The 15,466-nt window shown below is 53.8% G+C and overlaps 1 protein-coding gene across 2 annotated transcripts; it reads right to left on the bottom strand.

The window, feature by feature from the left end:
• Positions 1-261: 261 nt before the first annotated feature.
• On the bottom strand, positions 262-12,158 carry CCDC42 (coiled-coil domain containing 42). 2 transcript variants are annotated; one of them, XM_041001186.1, is made up of 7 exons: positions 12,076-12,158; positions 11,738-11,843; positions 11,377-11,481; positions 10,116-10,313; positions 4,303-4,524; positions 4,037-4,195; positions 262-409 (listed from the first exon to the last, which is right to left on the bottom strand). In XM_041001186.1, exons 1-7 carry the CDS (start codon positions 12,156-12,158, stop codon positions 332-334), a joined length of 951 nt encoding a protein of 316 aa, XP_040857120.1. In that variant the 3' UTR covers positions 262-331. The 2 variants fall into 2 exon arrangements, with proteins under 2 accessions (XP_040857120.1, XP_040857121.1); XM_041001187.1 differs by lacking the exon at positions 4,303-4,524.
• Between the last annotated feature and the right edge of the window lie 3,308 nt (positions 12,159-15,466).

Raw genomic sequence — 15,466 nt, 5'->3', positions numbered from 1 at the left:
GCTCCTGGGCAGCACCACACCTAGCACTAAGAGGGAGTGTTTGCTAGGGTGTCCCCCTCGTTGACTCTGCTGCAGAAATAGAGAGAGAGAAGTGAGGAATAAACTTCTTATAAAATGTAATGCTTTCAGAACTGCAGTAGCCTGAGGCCGGGGGAGTGGAGAAGGGGTGAGGAGGGGTGGGGGTGGGCAATGGAGAACAGCCAGGAACTTTCCAGCAGGAGGACACAGGGGTCCTCAGTGCACAGGACGGGGCTGACCCGACTGCGTGATCACCACCAACTTGTTCTCTCTCAGTCTCTGTCTCAGAACATTCCAGAACCATGCTGCCTGCTTAAACTCGGATCTGCTGCTGCTCCTTCTTCTTCACCTCCGACCAGATGTCTGACAGGTCTTGGATGAACTGCTGGATCTACAGACACGGAGACCAGAGTCAACCCCAGCCAGCCAGGGGCTTCCCCACATTGTGACAGCACCCAGAGGCAGTCACGTGTCCATCACCTTCCTGGGTGGCTGACATCCTGAGGAGGCCACGCTGCTATGTCTGACAGTTTTTCTAGGTAAGCCTAGGTTATTGGGTTTAGTAGATTAGAAGATATGAACCCAGCTGGGGCTGCTGGGGGCAGACAGAGGCAGGCTGACTGTCTAATGGAAGGGAGCAGAACGACAGGAGATCCTGTACACGCAGGGGACAAGAAGCATCCAGTAGCCAGGGCCCTCCACAACCTCCCAGCTCCCGAGGTACTCCCATCCTTGAGTCTCAGGACTGGTGCTCAATGTGACTACCGTGAGGTGTCAAGAGATATTTAAATTCTGTTTGCAGGTATTTCTGTGTTAAAAAGCATGTGATCAGGGGCCAGCACTGTGGCAAAGTGAGTTAAGCCACTGACTGCGATGCGGGTGTCCCATTTGGGGAAGCAGCAGAGGATGGCCCTAATGTTTGGGCCCTGCACCCATGTGGGAGATCCGGATGAAGCTTTTGGCTCCTGGCTTTGGCCTGGCCCAACCATGGCCGTTGGGATCCTTTAAGGAGTGAACAGCAGATAGAAGATTTCCTTCTCTCTCTCTTCCTCTTCTCTGTTAACTATGATATTTCAAGTAAATAAATAAATCTAAAGAAAGGGGGGGGGCAGGCTTGGAATCATCACGACATAGCAGGAAAAGTCCTAAGTGGAAGGACAGAAAATCTGAATATCACTTAGCTTCCAATACAACTTCCTGCTAATATCACATCCTGAGAGGCAACAGACGGTGGCCCAAGTACTTGGGTCCCTGTCACCCATGTGGGAGAACAAATAGTTTCCCTGGCTCCTGGGCTCCTGGGCTCCTGGGCTCCTGGGCTCCTGGCTTCAGCTTGGCCCAGCCCCAGTTGTTGAGGCCACTCAGGGAAATAGTTCCATCTTTCCCTTTCTACTTCTCTCTGTCACTAGGCTTTTCAACTAAATCAATCATAACTAGTAAAGATGGGCAAAGGAGAAGTGGGCCGGCCTCCATGGCCTCTGGAGCCTCCAAGCCCTCGACAATGCCATCAGCCGCTGCTGCTATGAGCGCCGAGCCACCAGTCATGGCAACAAGCTACTTGCCAGGGGGAATGCATAGTCAGGGAACCCAAGCCAGTTCCCCAACCACACGGAGAAGACCAGTTCTGCATTTCCCAGACTGTTCTGAAGTAATGGATCTTGTATAAACCAGAAGGGTTCTATAGTCTGATATTTAGAGACGTGACCTGCTTGTGACCCATTAGCAAGGCCAGGAGCCCATCATGCATCCAAAACAAGCAAAACAAACGCACAGCCGCCCACCGTATCTTCCTTCAGGATAGCCACAAGAAGGTGACCCAAGGACCACAGGGAACCCTCCTGGTGTGAGAATACTCGCTGCTCCTAACTCGCTCATGGACACAGCAGGAACACACGCTAGAGGACATGTGACATTGCCCATCACAACAGGACAGCACAGATGCCACTCTGAGAGTCTCCCTGCCCTCCACAAGTCAGACACTAGAGGGATCTTTCAGGGTCCACATATGATGCCGGGGATCTGCCAGGGGCACACAACGCCATGCTGGGGATCTGCCAGGGGCCCACAATGCCATGCTCTTCACAAAGCAGCTTTACAAACTTGTTAACAAAAAGATGCACTTCTATTAACAGGTCTGTTATCACTGTAAAATGAATCAAACATATAAAGTTTTCTATTTTTTTTTAAGATTTATTTATGAAGCTGAAGTCACAGAATAAGAGAGAAACCTTCCATTTGCTGGCTTACTCCTCAAACAATTGAAACGTCTAGGGCTGGGCTGGACCAAAGCCAGGATCCAAGAGTTTCATTTGGGTCATCCATATATGGATGGCAGGGGCCCAAGCACTTGAGCCATTTTCTGCTGCTTTAGGAGAAAATCACCATGGAGCAAGATCGGAAGTGGAGCAGCTAGGACACAAACTGGCACCTGTATGGCATGCCAGCATCACAGATGGTGGCTTTCCTTGCTACACCACAAGGCTATTCTGTGTTTTAATGTCTAATATAATGAGAATAAATATACATCTGAGCCCAGCACTGTGGCCTAGTGACTAGAGTCCTTGCCATGAACACACCGGGATTCCATATGGGTGCCAATTCTAATCCTGGCAGCCCCGCTTTCCATCCAGCTCCCTGCTTGTGACTTGGGAGGGCAGTCGAGGACGGCCCAAAGCCTTGGGACCCTGCACCCATGTGGGAGACCCAGAAGAGCTTCTGACTCCTGGTTTTGGAGTGGCGCAACTCCGGCCATTGCAGTCACTTGGAGAGTGAATCACTCTTCCTCTCTGCCTTTCCTCCTCTCTATATATCTGACTTTGCAATTTAAAAAATGTTAAAAAAAAAAAAAAGAAATATATACCTAACCTGCAGGAAGAGAAGCTCTCCAGAGAGCATCAATACATTTTATTTTTTTTAATTTAAAAAAGAGATTCATTTATTTATTTGAATGGTAGGGTAACAAAGAGGAGGAAAGAGCGACACAGAGAGAGCTTTCATCTGTGAAGTTTTAAGAGTGTAAAGGTATCCTGATACCAAAACATTTGAGATTTGCTAATTCTGGAGCAAATCTTGCAGTGTGACCCCAAGGCATTTGCTCTGAGTCCCCTAAGTTAAGGGAGATGTGAGCTCCCTGGCTCTGCCCAAAGATGCAACCTGGGAAAGCCTCTTGTACCCCAGAAAACTCACACCAACTGGGGAGCCCTTGTAGTTACAGGCACGTGTCTTAAGTTTTAGTCCACACTGCAAAGGTGGTGCAGCCTGCTGCTGCCTCACAACCACATGACAACAGTTACCCTAACCAAGAAGGCGCTGTGATCACAAGCACACCCCTCGGAAGTCAGCTCCCACCCACCTTGCCTACCTGCCTGCCTGCCTGCTGCGCCCTGTAGTGCGGTAGGCACCTCTACCTATTATTCCCTCTGCTGTTCTGAGTCCTATAAGGCCAGGCTGCACAGGCCACCTCCCGGGACACGGGTTTCCCTATGACTCCCCTTACACAACTGCTCAGCGGCTGAAATCTCTTACATCTCACAAGTGTTACTCTCAAAAAAGAAAATTAGGGGAAATGTCTCTCTCAGTCGATCACGTTCATTGATTTGTGCATCATACTCATCACAGGCTTATCGAGTGCCGACTGGTACAGCAGGGAGCCAAACACACAGAATCCCTTGCTTTCTGATGGCTCACTGTGGAGCCTTAGGCTTTGGTCTGAGCAAGGAAGAACCAGGCAGGGGGCCTCAAAGCACCGGTGTTGGGACAGCCCCTGGGGCTCAATTGCTTAGGATGCCCGGGGCCTGGACCAGTGCCAGTTGGAATCCTGGCTCCTCCACTTCCCATCCAGCTTTCTACTAAGGCACCCCTGGGTGCTGTATATGAGGGCACTTCATAACGGTCACAGGGAAAATGGAGCTAAAATGATAAGCTGATGTTGATGCAGAGCGTTTCTTAAATCTGTGCATAGTTTTCTTACTCTAAGGCCCGCTCACCCACTTGCCGGCTCGCCTGCCGGTCCCCCTACCATGTCCAGCTGCTTGTGCGTGTCCTCCAGGGATACGTGGGCCATGTCTTTGAGCTGCTTGTTGACAATCTGGAAAAGGTTCAGTGTGGCCATCTTGATGGTGCCAAGCAGGAGGGTCTTCTTGGCCGCTGTGTTCTGGATGTGTGCCCAGCGAGACTCCTGGGGAAGCAGCGCAGGGAATATGAGCGCGTGCATGTGGGTATGCGTGCACGCCCACAGGCCACCTCCTTCACCCAGTGGCCTCCCACTCCCCCAGGGTCTCTCACCCAGATGATGACGTCGCTGCGGGCACGGTCGAAGCGCATCTGCAGGCGAGCCAGGTCATTGTTATGCTGCAAGATCTCATCGTCCTTTTCCTCCATGTAGCGTGCCAGGCGCGCCTTGGCACGCTCAATGTTCTCCTGGCCTTCCTGAGCCGACTGCATGAGGTCGTGGTGCATGCTCACCAGTGTCTTGTAGCGCGCAATCACCTCGTGGATCTCTTCAAACTGCCGCGTGGGGGAAAGCTCGGATCATCACCCTGTCAGCCTGCAGGGTGGCCTGGACGCTCGGACACCAGAGCCACCCTGGGCCAGGGTCAAGGTTGCAGGCATCTTGAGGGGAGAAGGTGCTCCTCATGGGTGGGTGTGGGCCACAATCCACATGTTAGTGGAGGACACACAAATAGGCCATTGCTTCTCAAGCCTATGGAGTGCGGCGTGTTAGTGTTATCCGCAGAATTTTCCAAAAGGATAACCTGCCCAGCTCCTCCCACAGATATCTGGCCAAGGACCAGTGCCAAGGTGTGCCCTGGCGTGGGAATTTTGCAGGTGCGATTCGAGGCATAGCTAGGGTTGAAGATGGCTCGATGGAAGGCAATCTGAGACATCTTCTGGGGCATTTAACCAGAACACACCAAGAGACCTTTGCAAGCCACAAGCTGGGCTAAATGTCAGGAGTTGAGACGGCCAGAGCTGCTGCCCCGAAGCTACAGCCTGTGGGCCGGGTGAGGTGAAAGAGGGGACAAACCCTGGGCCACAACACAACACAGGGCAGGGTGCTCTGTCTGCTGGTGGGGTGGGTGGGCATCGCACAGCTACACCTTCAGGCCTGTCACTCTTGGTTTTTGCTACACATCCTCTGAGGGGGAAGCCAGGCTGGAGGGGGCCCTGGCGGGGGCAGCTAAAGCTCACTTCCCTCCTCTCCTCCAATCCAGTTTCTTTAGAAGGTGATGACAGCACTAGCTCTCCTACCTGGCTCCTCCGGCTCTGGGCTAGCAGTGGCTCATCAAGATGTGCCTCCCCTCCCATTGCTCTAGGACACCCGCTCGCTGCTCTCTTCCATGTCCTGATGTTCCCAGGGATGGACAGGAGTCTGCAATCCACCCCATAAATCCGTCCACTGCTGTGTGTGCCTCTCAGAGACGGGGGCCAGTCACTGCAGCACCAGAGGAAGTGAGAAGAGCCAGAGAAAGGGGGGAGGATGGCTGAGATGAGCCAGACAAAGGCAGGTGGGAAAGGCCAGGCGAGGAGATGGGCCCCCTGAGGACGGATGAGCGGGGTGAGTGTGACATGTTGGAGTCGATTAGTATAAACAGCCTGAGTTTGAGAGCAAGAGGGAGAGACTGACAGGCAGAAGAACAAAGAAAGAAAAATCAAACAGACAAGTGGAGCCAGGAAAGGACTGTGCACTTTTACCCCCCTGTGGGGACCCACTGTGACATGACCACAACCATCTTGGTTTTGGCAGTCACTGTGCCCTATGTCCTCTGTGTGACCCTGGTGCATGTCCTAACTCTCAGGAGAGAAAGTCACTCGGGCAATCTGCTTCTCTAGCGGGATGCCTGGAATGCCTCCTCTAAAACGTTAGTATTTCTTGAAAAAGTCCAGGTATGTGCTGGTTGGCTACTGGCCACCTTTGTCTAGCGCGGTCTGTCAATGCTTTGGATCCTGCTCTGTGGTACAAGCAGTCATCCTGTCTTGCTGCAACCCAAGACACAGTTCGGCCCAGGAACACGCTGGATGATCCTGGATGTGCTGGCGTCTTTGGACACTTCCTACTTGTTCCTGAAACACCACTGAAGGACTTGGAAGGAGCAGAGACACGACTTCAGGTCCACATTGCCACACATGCACTCGATGCAAAATGCAATATCTGGCAATGAATGGGTTACGTGCCAAGAGGGAGCAGCTAGCACTTGGACCCTGAGTGAAGATCTAAAGAAGTTTCCCTGGTCCCAAGAAGAGAGAGCTTGGATATTAGCAAGAAGCGATTAGGATTTAGATGTATCAGATAGGTCACTGCAAAAATCCGTGAGTTCACCATGATGCCAAAAACATCACAGGGCAGTGCTGGAGGATGCTGGAGAACCAAACTCTGAAAAACTGCAAGCAGAGATGCATGTGTTTCAGTAGCAACCTGGGTGAGGGGAAAATGCCCCTGTCCAAAGACCTTCTCGATGGCAATTCATGAGGAACTGGTAGGCATGGGAACCTGCCCTTTCAGGGGGCATCCGGGGCCCACCACTTCTGCTCCATGACTAACTGTAGCTGGCATCAAACACGTCAGCAAGTTCATACTCTACCTTTCTGTCTTGTTGCTTTCATGCTTCACAGGGTCTGTGATGTTAAAGAGAAATATTCACCAAATGCAGCGTGGGGGCAGAGGAGGAAGAGGAAGAGGAGAAGGAAGAGAAGAAGGAAGAAGAAGAGCTTCTACAGTCTTTGAGGGCAAACTTTAACCTTGGTTGAATATTTGTGATTAAGGAGTTATTATTAAAATTTGACCAGGCAGAAGCTGCTGGCTTCAGATCAGTTCAGCTCCGGCCATTCTGGGCTCTTGGGGAGTGAACCAGCAGATGCAATATCTGTCTCTCTTTCTCTCTAACTCTGGCTTCCAAATAAATAAATGAATCTTTAAGAAGGTGAAATTTTCATCCAGCTATGGTGTTTATGAGGGGGAGGCTTCACAACTGATTAAATTAGGTCTTGGGGGGGCGGTGGAAGGCCAATGATTAAATCCTGGTAGCTTAATAAGAAAGGGAGAGAATTCATGAGAATACACAGTGTAATGCCAGGGCTCCTGCCTGCAGTGATGCAGCCGAAGGGGGCAGGTGCAGCCAAGGGTCCCGTCAAGGCTGGCTGTGCTGTTTGGACCACAATCTCTTTCCTTCACAAAGTGGTCTGCCTCAGGAGTTTCATCATAGTCACAAAGTGCTGACTATCCCAGGACATGGGAAGGAGTTTGTGGCCCCCAGGGCCTGGTCTCACCACTGTTTTGCTTTCACAGGCAGACAATCACCAGGTGTCTGCCCTCAGTCTCAGATGAGACTTCTGAATGTCTGTGGAGATAAGCCTTGGAGCTGCTGAAGATGAGATGCTAAAGGCGAAGAGGACAGGGTGTGGTGTCCAGAGGGGAAAATGCTATAGTTAGATGACCAGTAGTCCTCCCTACACTCATGCAGCTGCTTAACCCCCCGACACCTCATGTGGATGGCATGAGGAAGGTAAAAACCTTAGTTGACTGAGTTATTTCCAGGTGGGGCCTTTGCAAGGTGATGGAGTCACTAGAGTGGATCTTTCAGGACCACAAAGAGAGCCACCCCTAGTTTCCGACCACTGCATGACACAGTTGACAAGCAGTGTGACTCGGGTATTTCGTAAAAGCAACAAAAGCTTGAGTAATGCAACTATTGACAAGCATCTGATCCATACCCTGTGTGCACGTATGCAGGCCACTCCTAGGCAGGCATTTGGTGCAGGGCTAAGTAGCTGCTTGGGATGCCCCCATTTCACAGTGGGGCTGCCCGGTTCCAATCCCAGCTCCTCCACTTCCAAGCCCGGTTCCTGCTGCGGTACACACTGGGAGGCAGCCGGTGAAGTATCTGGGTCCCTGCCATCCACGTGACAAACTCAAACTGAGTCCTAGGCTCCTGGTTTCAGCTTGGCCCAGGCCTGGCTGTTGCAGGCATTCTAATATAATTGGAAAATAAGTTGATAAAGAGCTAAATGTCACATTGTACCCCCAGAATAGGTACAATTATCATGCGTCAGTTAAGATTTTTAAAATATTTGTAAACGTATCATTGGTAGGGCTCAGTGAGTTAAACTGCCAGCTGTGACACTGGCATCTCATGCGAGTTCCTGGTTCAAGTCCTGGCTACTTCACTTCCAATTCAGGTCACTGCTAGCACATCTGGAAGAGCAGTAGAGGATGGTCTAAGTACTTACACCCCTGTCGCCCTCATCAGACACCCAGATGGTATTCCAAGCTTCTGGACTCCACCCTGGTCCAGCCTCAGTCACTCTAGCTCCTGGGGGAGAACACCAGCTGAAGGATGAAAAATCTATCTCGTCATCTTTCTTTTTCCCTGTGTGTGTTGTGTCTCCCTCTGTCACTCTGCAGTTCATATAAATAAAATCTTTCAAAAATGGATGATATTTTGAAAGACAAGTAGAAGAATGATGCTACTGCTGGTTGAAAGAGAATCTATTACCAAATAATTAAAAACAAGCACGAAAATGAGAAATTTAGAAAAAGTCCAGGGTACTATTTATCTCCGAGAACAGCGTAGGGCAGGATGGGGTGGGGATGTTAGGACAAGAATGAGATTTGAAAGACACAAAAGGGAATCATTAATAGTCTGTTTAAAAGAAAAGAAAAAAAGAACTAGGAGCAAAGAGGGGGAAAAGATTAAGATCTGACAAAGCTAGCTAGACAGGGAGTGCCAGCATGCACAAGGGCTGCTGTTTCGCATTTTCTGTACATCCCAGCAGGCTTGAGTTTTTCAAACAAAATAAAAGGGGAAAGAAAGAGCCAGGGTGAGAGGCATCAGTGGCTATGGAATGCGGAACTGAGAGGCCAGGAATGGCGCGGAGCTCGACTCCAGATGAGGTGCACTGGTGGTCTGGAGGGGAAAGGGGCAGGGGCTGCATTCCAGACATACTTAGCAGGCCGAATCCCCAGGATCTGCGGAACAAGGCGGGAGAGAGGGTGGGACGGAAACGAGGCCCGAGCTGTGGTGGGGGCTTAGGGTGGGTGGCTGTGCCAGCTGCCAGCAAAGGGGACACGCAGCAGCCCACCAGGGGCAGGGCTGGCTTTGGGGTGGGGGTGGCAGGAAGTGGCTGGGTGGCATGGCCTGCAGCGTAGGAAGGGGATACGGGCTGGGGCTTCCCCCCTCTGCCAGCTGGAATCCTGCAAGCAGCTCACAAGGCCCTAGCTCTTTGGTGTGTCAATCTTCCCTCAGCCTCCCCATCATCCAGCCTACGGTTCAGCTCCTGGTAGCTGGTGTCTGAGCACGGAGGAAGGAGGCAGATCCAGGACTCTGTCACCAAGAAGCAAGGTTAGTGCTTCTGGGTGGATGCACAGGCACTCTTAACAGCTGTGTGTGGGCCTTGTCTCCTTTGGGCCCCTCTGAGATTGGAGTCCAGCCTCCTTGGTGGGGAAACCACATTCAGGCCTAAGTGTGCTGCTGGTCCCTTGGGGGAGAGTGACAGGAGGTGGGGGAACTCACTGACGTGGGCGGCATCCAGAGGAGGGAACTGCTCAGCAGAGCAACGGCAGTGCCAATGGCAGGGCCCTGGGCTCTGGGGAAGAGCCACAGTCCCTGGCACTGGGAAGCCCAGCCAGGAGTGGTTTAGAGCCAGGCCCTGCTGCTCCCCAGCTGTGAGACCCCTGAGTGAGTCACTTAGTGTCTCTGAATTCTGTTGGCTCCCAGGGCTGCTGATCTCTGGGGGCCAAGGAGGGGATGGCACTACATGCACCCATGTCTGTCTTGCAGCCCGGCAGTGGGCCAGTATGTGCTGAGCCCTCCAGCTGGGTGGCAGGCTGCGGTGATTTTCCAGCTTTCTCTCCTCCCCTCTCCAAGGCTTCCTCTTAAATAAACAGAAGACCCTGGGGGAGGAGGGGAAACTGGGGTGATGGAGACCACCTGTTGCTGCAGACTAGGCACACACACACACCACAAAGATACACTTTGCTGGGTCCCTGTCCCTGGCCAAGTGTGTCCAAAGCCAGCTGATCACCATTTGTGGACGCAGAGGTCTCTGGGCCTAGGGCAGAGGAAGCCCTATCCCACCTCAGCCCCACCCTCGGCACTCACCTCCGAGTTCTCCACCACCTTCTCCAGGTACTTGTTGAAGATGGCGTAGTCCTGTAGCTTGGCGCTCAGCCGCTGGTGCTCCACACGCAGGGCCACGATCTCCTGCTTGGCCTTGGCCAGCTCTCGGATGCGCTGCCGCTTGAGGTCCCGCTCCTTGTTGGCCTTCTTCAGGGCACGGATCCGCTTCTGGTCATTCTCCTGGGGGTGAGGGAGAGGGAGGGTAGTGCTGGTTAGGCTGCCTTGTTATGGCGGGGTGTGTGTAAGGGGAGTGGGGGGCAGGCCTGCCTGGACTCTGGGGTGCCGCCAGCCCCCTCTGCCTGCCTGCTGAATCACCTCCCAGCCCTGTCGCCCCGCCTGGAGGACAGGCAGAGACTGCCTCCTCCCAAATGGAACAAAGAGGTTGCTGGTGAACAAACCAATGTTTAGTTCAAGGTCCTGAGGTGGCCATGGGAAGGGGCAAACAGGAAATGATGATAGTTTTCTGGGAATTGGGCTCTGGACTTAGAGGGCATAAGAAAGGGCAGAATCCAAGAGAGAAAGGCAGGCTGGGGAGGACCTAGAGTGTGCCTGGGGAGACCACAGCTTAGGCAAGCAGAGGAAGGTTGGAGGCAGGGGGAGCAAGTACCCAGCCCACCGTGGGTTAGGACCAGAGCAGGACCAAGACATGAGGATCAGAGCTCCTTGGCAGCAGGCTGTGACACTGGCCCCCTGAACTCCTCCCCCCGGAGCTGCGCCAGGCTCTTCGGGGCTCTCCAAGTAGCTCGGCAGTGGCTCCGGACATCTCGGGAATCTGACTGGACAGCATCGCTCGCCTAATGGGCTGACCAGAAAGGCCTTCTCCTTTCGATTGCATGTCCCTAGCCTGTCCTCACGTGCAGTACGAGGACAAAGACAGAAGGGTGGGGTACATGTGAGGAACGAACCCCATCTCAGTCATCATGATGCCTCCAATCGCTCAGCCCTGTCTGTGGTGCATTTGTTCATTCATTCATTCCCTGGATAAACTGGATGCCCCCAGTGTGACTGTGGGCAGGGACCTGGGAGACTGCTACCTTGAGGGCCCAGGGATGGCCAAGGACAGCTACAGGGGACACTAATGACAGAGTGCCAGTGGAAGAGACACTCAGGATCCCTGAGGCACAGAGGACAATTTGAACCCAGGGTGGGGGGAGGCGGTCATCAAAAGTGAGGAGGGTAACGGTGGTGTGCTCTCCAAGCAAGCCGGGGCACCCCCAACCTGTGTCCCCTATGGGGGACACACCTGAATGAACTGCTCAAACTTCTGGATGTAGGCCTTTAGCTGTGCCTCCTTGACGCCCAGCTCCTCCCAGCGCATGGTCAGCATCTCCATTCGGCGCTGAAACATCTTTGGGGGAGGCAAGCCAAGAGGTGAAGCAGGTCCCCTCCAACAGGAGGACTTTCCCCCTGAACATCCCTCTGAGAGGGGCCACAGATCTCTCACTGTGCACCCCAGTGCCTGGCTTGGAGCGTGGGATCCCCAAGACCAGAATTCCAGCTCTGGTGCCCCCCCCAACCACATCTAGGGCTGTCCTCTTCAGGTTCCCCTGCCCACCTCCCCCCCTCTACCTGTGCCCCAGTCGACCCCCCACCCATCACCCTGCCTCCTTCTTCTGCTCCATAGCCTGGTGGACAATCTTGGCCTCCTTCTTCTTCTCCAGCAGCCGGATGGATGGGGAATCCGACTGATCCTCGAGGTTGGGGAATTTCCTGCCCAAGACACACCCGTGGGTTCTGCTGAGATCTTGGAGGGGACTGGCTGGGTACAGAGAGCACCCAGGAGACTGACACCCTCTCCCCACAAGGGTCAGGAGATGGGGTGGAGCAGGAGAGAGACAGTGCTGGCATTTGGGGAGCAAAGCTGGGGGGCAGAGTACTTGTTGGGGGACCCGGGTGGTGGGAAGTGGGGGTCCTGGTAGCAGGCGGGGCAGGGTACACTCACTGCAGTAGTTGCAGCAGCCGCTCCCCATACTGCAGCCGGAAGTATTCGGCCAGGTCTTCCTCTTCCATGATGCCCAGACTCATGGTGGCAGTGGCTTTGGGGCCTGGGCCTGGGACTCTTCACTGTGAAACTGTGGATGGTGTCCCGGGCGGGGGCGGTGGTCGTGGGTGCTCCCCCTTCTCCCTGGGATGGGGGAAGAGAGTTGACGTGTCCGAGAGACGCAGCAGCAGAAGGGGCTGGAGGCTGAGGGTGGCCGCTCCTGGCGGCTTGACGGGTGACCTGGTTACCTAGCAACCACAGGTTCTCCGGTTGAGGGGTGGGCACAAGTGGACCGCGTGCTTTGCCCTCTGACCCCCACCCCCTGCCCCGGTGGACCCCTCTCTTGGCTGGGCCTGCTGTTTCTCTACTTCTGGTCCTAACTGCTCAGGAACTCTTGGAATTCGCTAGACCCCCATGCGACTGGCCCCATGCAAGCTTGCCCAAGGCCCAGAAGGCAGAAGAGCCGGGCTCCTGGGACACTCCTTCCGCCCACCTCGCCGCCGCTCCCGGGGTTCGTGGGTGCGTAGGACGCGAGGCCACCCAGGAAAGGACCTGAGGTGCTTGGTGCGGCACGGGGCTGCGTCGGGCCAGCGCCCGTTGTTTTCTGAGGCGGGCAGAGAAGTACAATGGCCGCGAGGCGTCCCGTGTGGAAGCCGCTGAGGTCCGCCGCACCGCGCGGGCACTTGGTGTAAACTGCCGGGCCTGCGCAGGCTCCAGCCGCCCAGCGGGAGATGGTGGGCCCGGGGCGGGCGTCCACGCGCGGGGTAGGCCGCGGCCACGACCTCGGTCTTCGCGAAGTCCCTGCCAGCCGCCCGGTCTACCTCGCCGGTCGTCTGGCGCCCCCTGCTGGGCCGCCCTCAGCTCGCTCCGTCGCGGAGGCCTGAGGTAGAGACATGCGGACGCCAGGCAGCAAGGCCCGCCCACTGCTCCGGGACACGCCCACCGCGCCGGTGAGACCCGCCCACGGCTCCAGGACACGCCCACTGTCCCGGGACACGCCTGCTCAGATGAGACCCGCCCATCTGTCCTGGGGATGAAAAGTCTTTTGACAGATTTATCTTGTTAGAAACCAAGACATGTATTTTTTTCTTCTAACAGTGGATATTTTCTTTATATATATGTGTGTGTGTGTGTGTAAGAATATATATATATTCTGAATTTATTTGAAGGAGTGACAGGGAGAGGAGGAGAGATATAGAGATTCTTCTATCCATCGCTCCTCAAATGACCGCGACCCTAACAAAGCCAGGAGCCAAGAGCTTCTTGCAGGGCTCCCAGGAGAACGCGGGGTCCAAGCACTTGGGTCATCTTCTGTTGCCTTCCCAGGAGAGTTAGCAGGGAGCTGGAAGGGAAGTGGAGTAACCGGGACTAGAATGAGCGCTCATGTGGGAATACGGCATCGCACATGGAGGCCTAACCCCCCATGTCACAGTGCTGGCCTGTGGATATTATTTCTGTCTTTCACCTTGTCCCATCCTCCCACTGAGAGTTATTTGTTTCAAAGTGGAGAGGAGGTACGTTGACAAATGCTATCCTGGTCGCTGGGACCCCTGGACCCCTGGACCCCTGGTCCCTGGGACCCCTGGACCTGAGACACGCATCTCTCGTTAGCAGGGGCCAAGAGTGTCATGTGGCAGAAAGCAAAGAGGAGGGAAGAATACAGAAGACCTCCCACTGCTCCTTCTGTGCTGGGACAGGTCAGATGGCTCTGGGTGTGACCGGGAGTTCGATGTGGCGTTCCACCGTGTGCGTGGGACGGGAAGCCACGCTGAGAGCATGGAATCGGGGGTTGCGCTGTGCCGCTTTTGAGAATTAAAAGGCTGATTCTAAGTGAGCTGAAAGCAGAGCTTAATGAAGGGTCCAAATGATGCGCCAACGAGGACAAGAAGGAAAGCAGGCCGAGCGTAATCTCGTTTGGGAGGATCTCAGTGGAGACATGAGCCAATTTAATTTCATCCACTTGGTCTTCTCGCTCCCTTGGGAGCGTCTGAGCTGGACTCTACGTGTCTCACTTCGCCGCTCCACCATAGACCCCCAGGCCTGCAAGTGAGAAGAGTCAGCGGCACCAGGACCATGAATAGTTTACTATTAGGAAACCTGTTAATACAAGCAATGATATAAATATGTCTCAAGATGAAAGACTTGCGGTCCAGGTAAGAGGGCCTCCAGCCCGATCTTAAAAAGCCTCAACCATAAGCACACGGAGGTCCTTTAGGACCCTGATAGAAACATGTTTGAACCTGACCGCTGTCATGCCTGATGACTAGAAAGACGTCTGTGTGCACGTTAGGGAAGCAGCGGGCTGCGCCCTGATGTCGCTTGATGAGACCTGGGTAGCTCGAGCTGTGGCCAAGACGCCAGACAAACGAGCATTGCCTGCCTTTTCACACCATGCAGACGCTGTGAGCATGCCCTGCAATGCTCTGAGGGGATGATGAATTAATGCAGGATATTATGAATTCAATGGGATGAGATGCAGTATGTAAGAAGCATTGGTCTCGGGCCTGGCGTCGTGACCTAGTGGCTAAAGTCCTCGCACTGAATACACCGGGATCCCATATGGGCGCTGGTTCCAATACCGACAGCTCCACTTCCCATCCAGTTCCCTGCTTGTGACCTGGGAAGGCAGTCTAGGACGGCCCAAAGCCTTGGAACCCTGCACCTGTGTGGGAGACCTGGAGGACGTTCCTGACTCCTGGCTTCGGATCAGCGCAGCTCTGGCTGTTGCGGTCACTTGGGGAGTGAATTACCAGATGGAAGGTCTTCCTCTCTTGTCTCTCCTCCTCTCTGCATATCTGACTTTCCAACAAAAATAAATAAATATTTAAAAAAAAAAAAAAGAAGAAGAAGCATTGGTCTCTATGCAGAGACAGGGGTCAGAGACACAACCAGTGAGTACGGATGTGGTTAGGATGCGGTTAGATCTGCATGGCCCAGATCTGACTGTTGGGGCCGTTCATGGAGCGAATCAGCAGATGGAACAATCTATCTCTCCTTCTTGTCCTGCTCCTCTTTCAAATAATTAAATAAGTATATCTTTAATTTTTCAAAATTTATTTTTATTGGAAAGTCAGATATTCAGGGAGAAGGAGAGACAGAAAACCTTCCATCCGTTGGTTCACTCCCCAAGTGGCTGCAACACCCGGAACTGAGCTGGTCAGGAGCCAGGAGCTTCCTCTGGGTCTCCCACGCAGGTGCAGGGTCCCAAGGCTTTGGGCCATCCTCCACTGCCTTCCTAGGCCACAAATAGGGAGTTGGATGGGAAGTGGAGCAGCTGGGACATGAATCAGTGCCCATAGGGGTCCCTGGCATTTGCAAGGTGAGGATTTAGTCGCCTGGCTGCTGCTCCGGA

The sequence above is a fragment of the Ochotona curzoniae genome, unplaced genomic scaffold, assembly GCF_017591425.1.
Source record: "Ochotona curzoniae isolate NIBS_2020 unplaced genomic scaffold, NIBS_Ocur_1.0 scaffold_2453, whole genome shotgun sequence".
Lineage (NCBI taxonomy): Eukaryota > Metazoa > Chordata > Mammalia > Lagomorpha > Ochotonidae > Ochotona > Ochotona curzoniae.
This window is presented reverse-complemented; position numbering and strand designations above follow the sequence as displayed.

What these genes read in the sequence shown, in the direction of transcription:
- CCDC42 (XM_041001186.1), bottom strand. Translation starts at nt 12,158, where the DNA reads ATGAGTCTGGGCATCATGGAAGAGGAAGACCTGGCCGAATACTTCCGG. An exon ending in GCAGCGACGTCATCATCTGG is followed by an intron (nt 4,196 to 4,302) that starts GTGAGAGACCCT and finishes CTGCTTCCCCAG; the next exon opens with GAGTCTCGCTGGGCACACAT. An exon ending in CGCACAAGCAGCTGGACATG is followed by an intron (nt 410 to 4,036) that starts GTAGGGGGACCG and finishes CCGTGTCTGTAG; the next exon opens with ATCCAGCAGTTCATCCAAGA.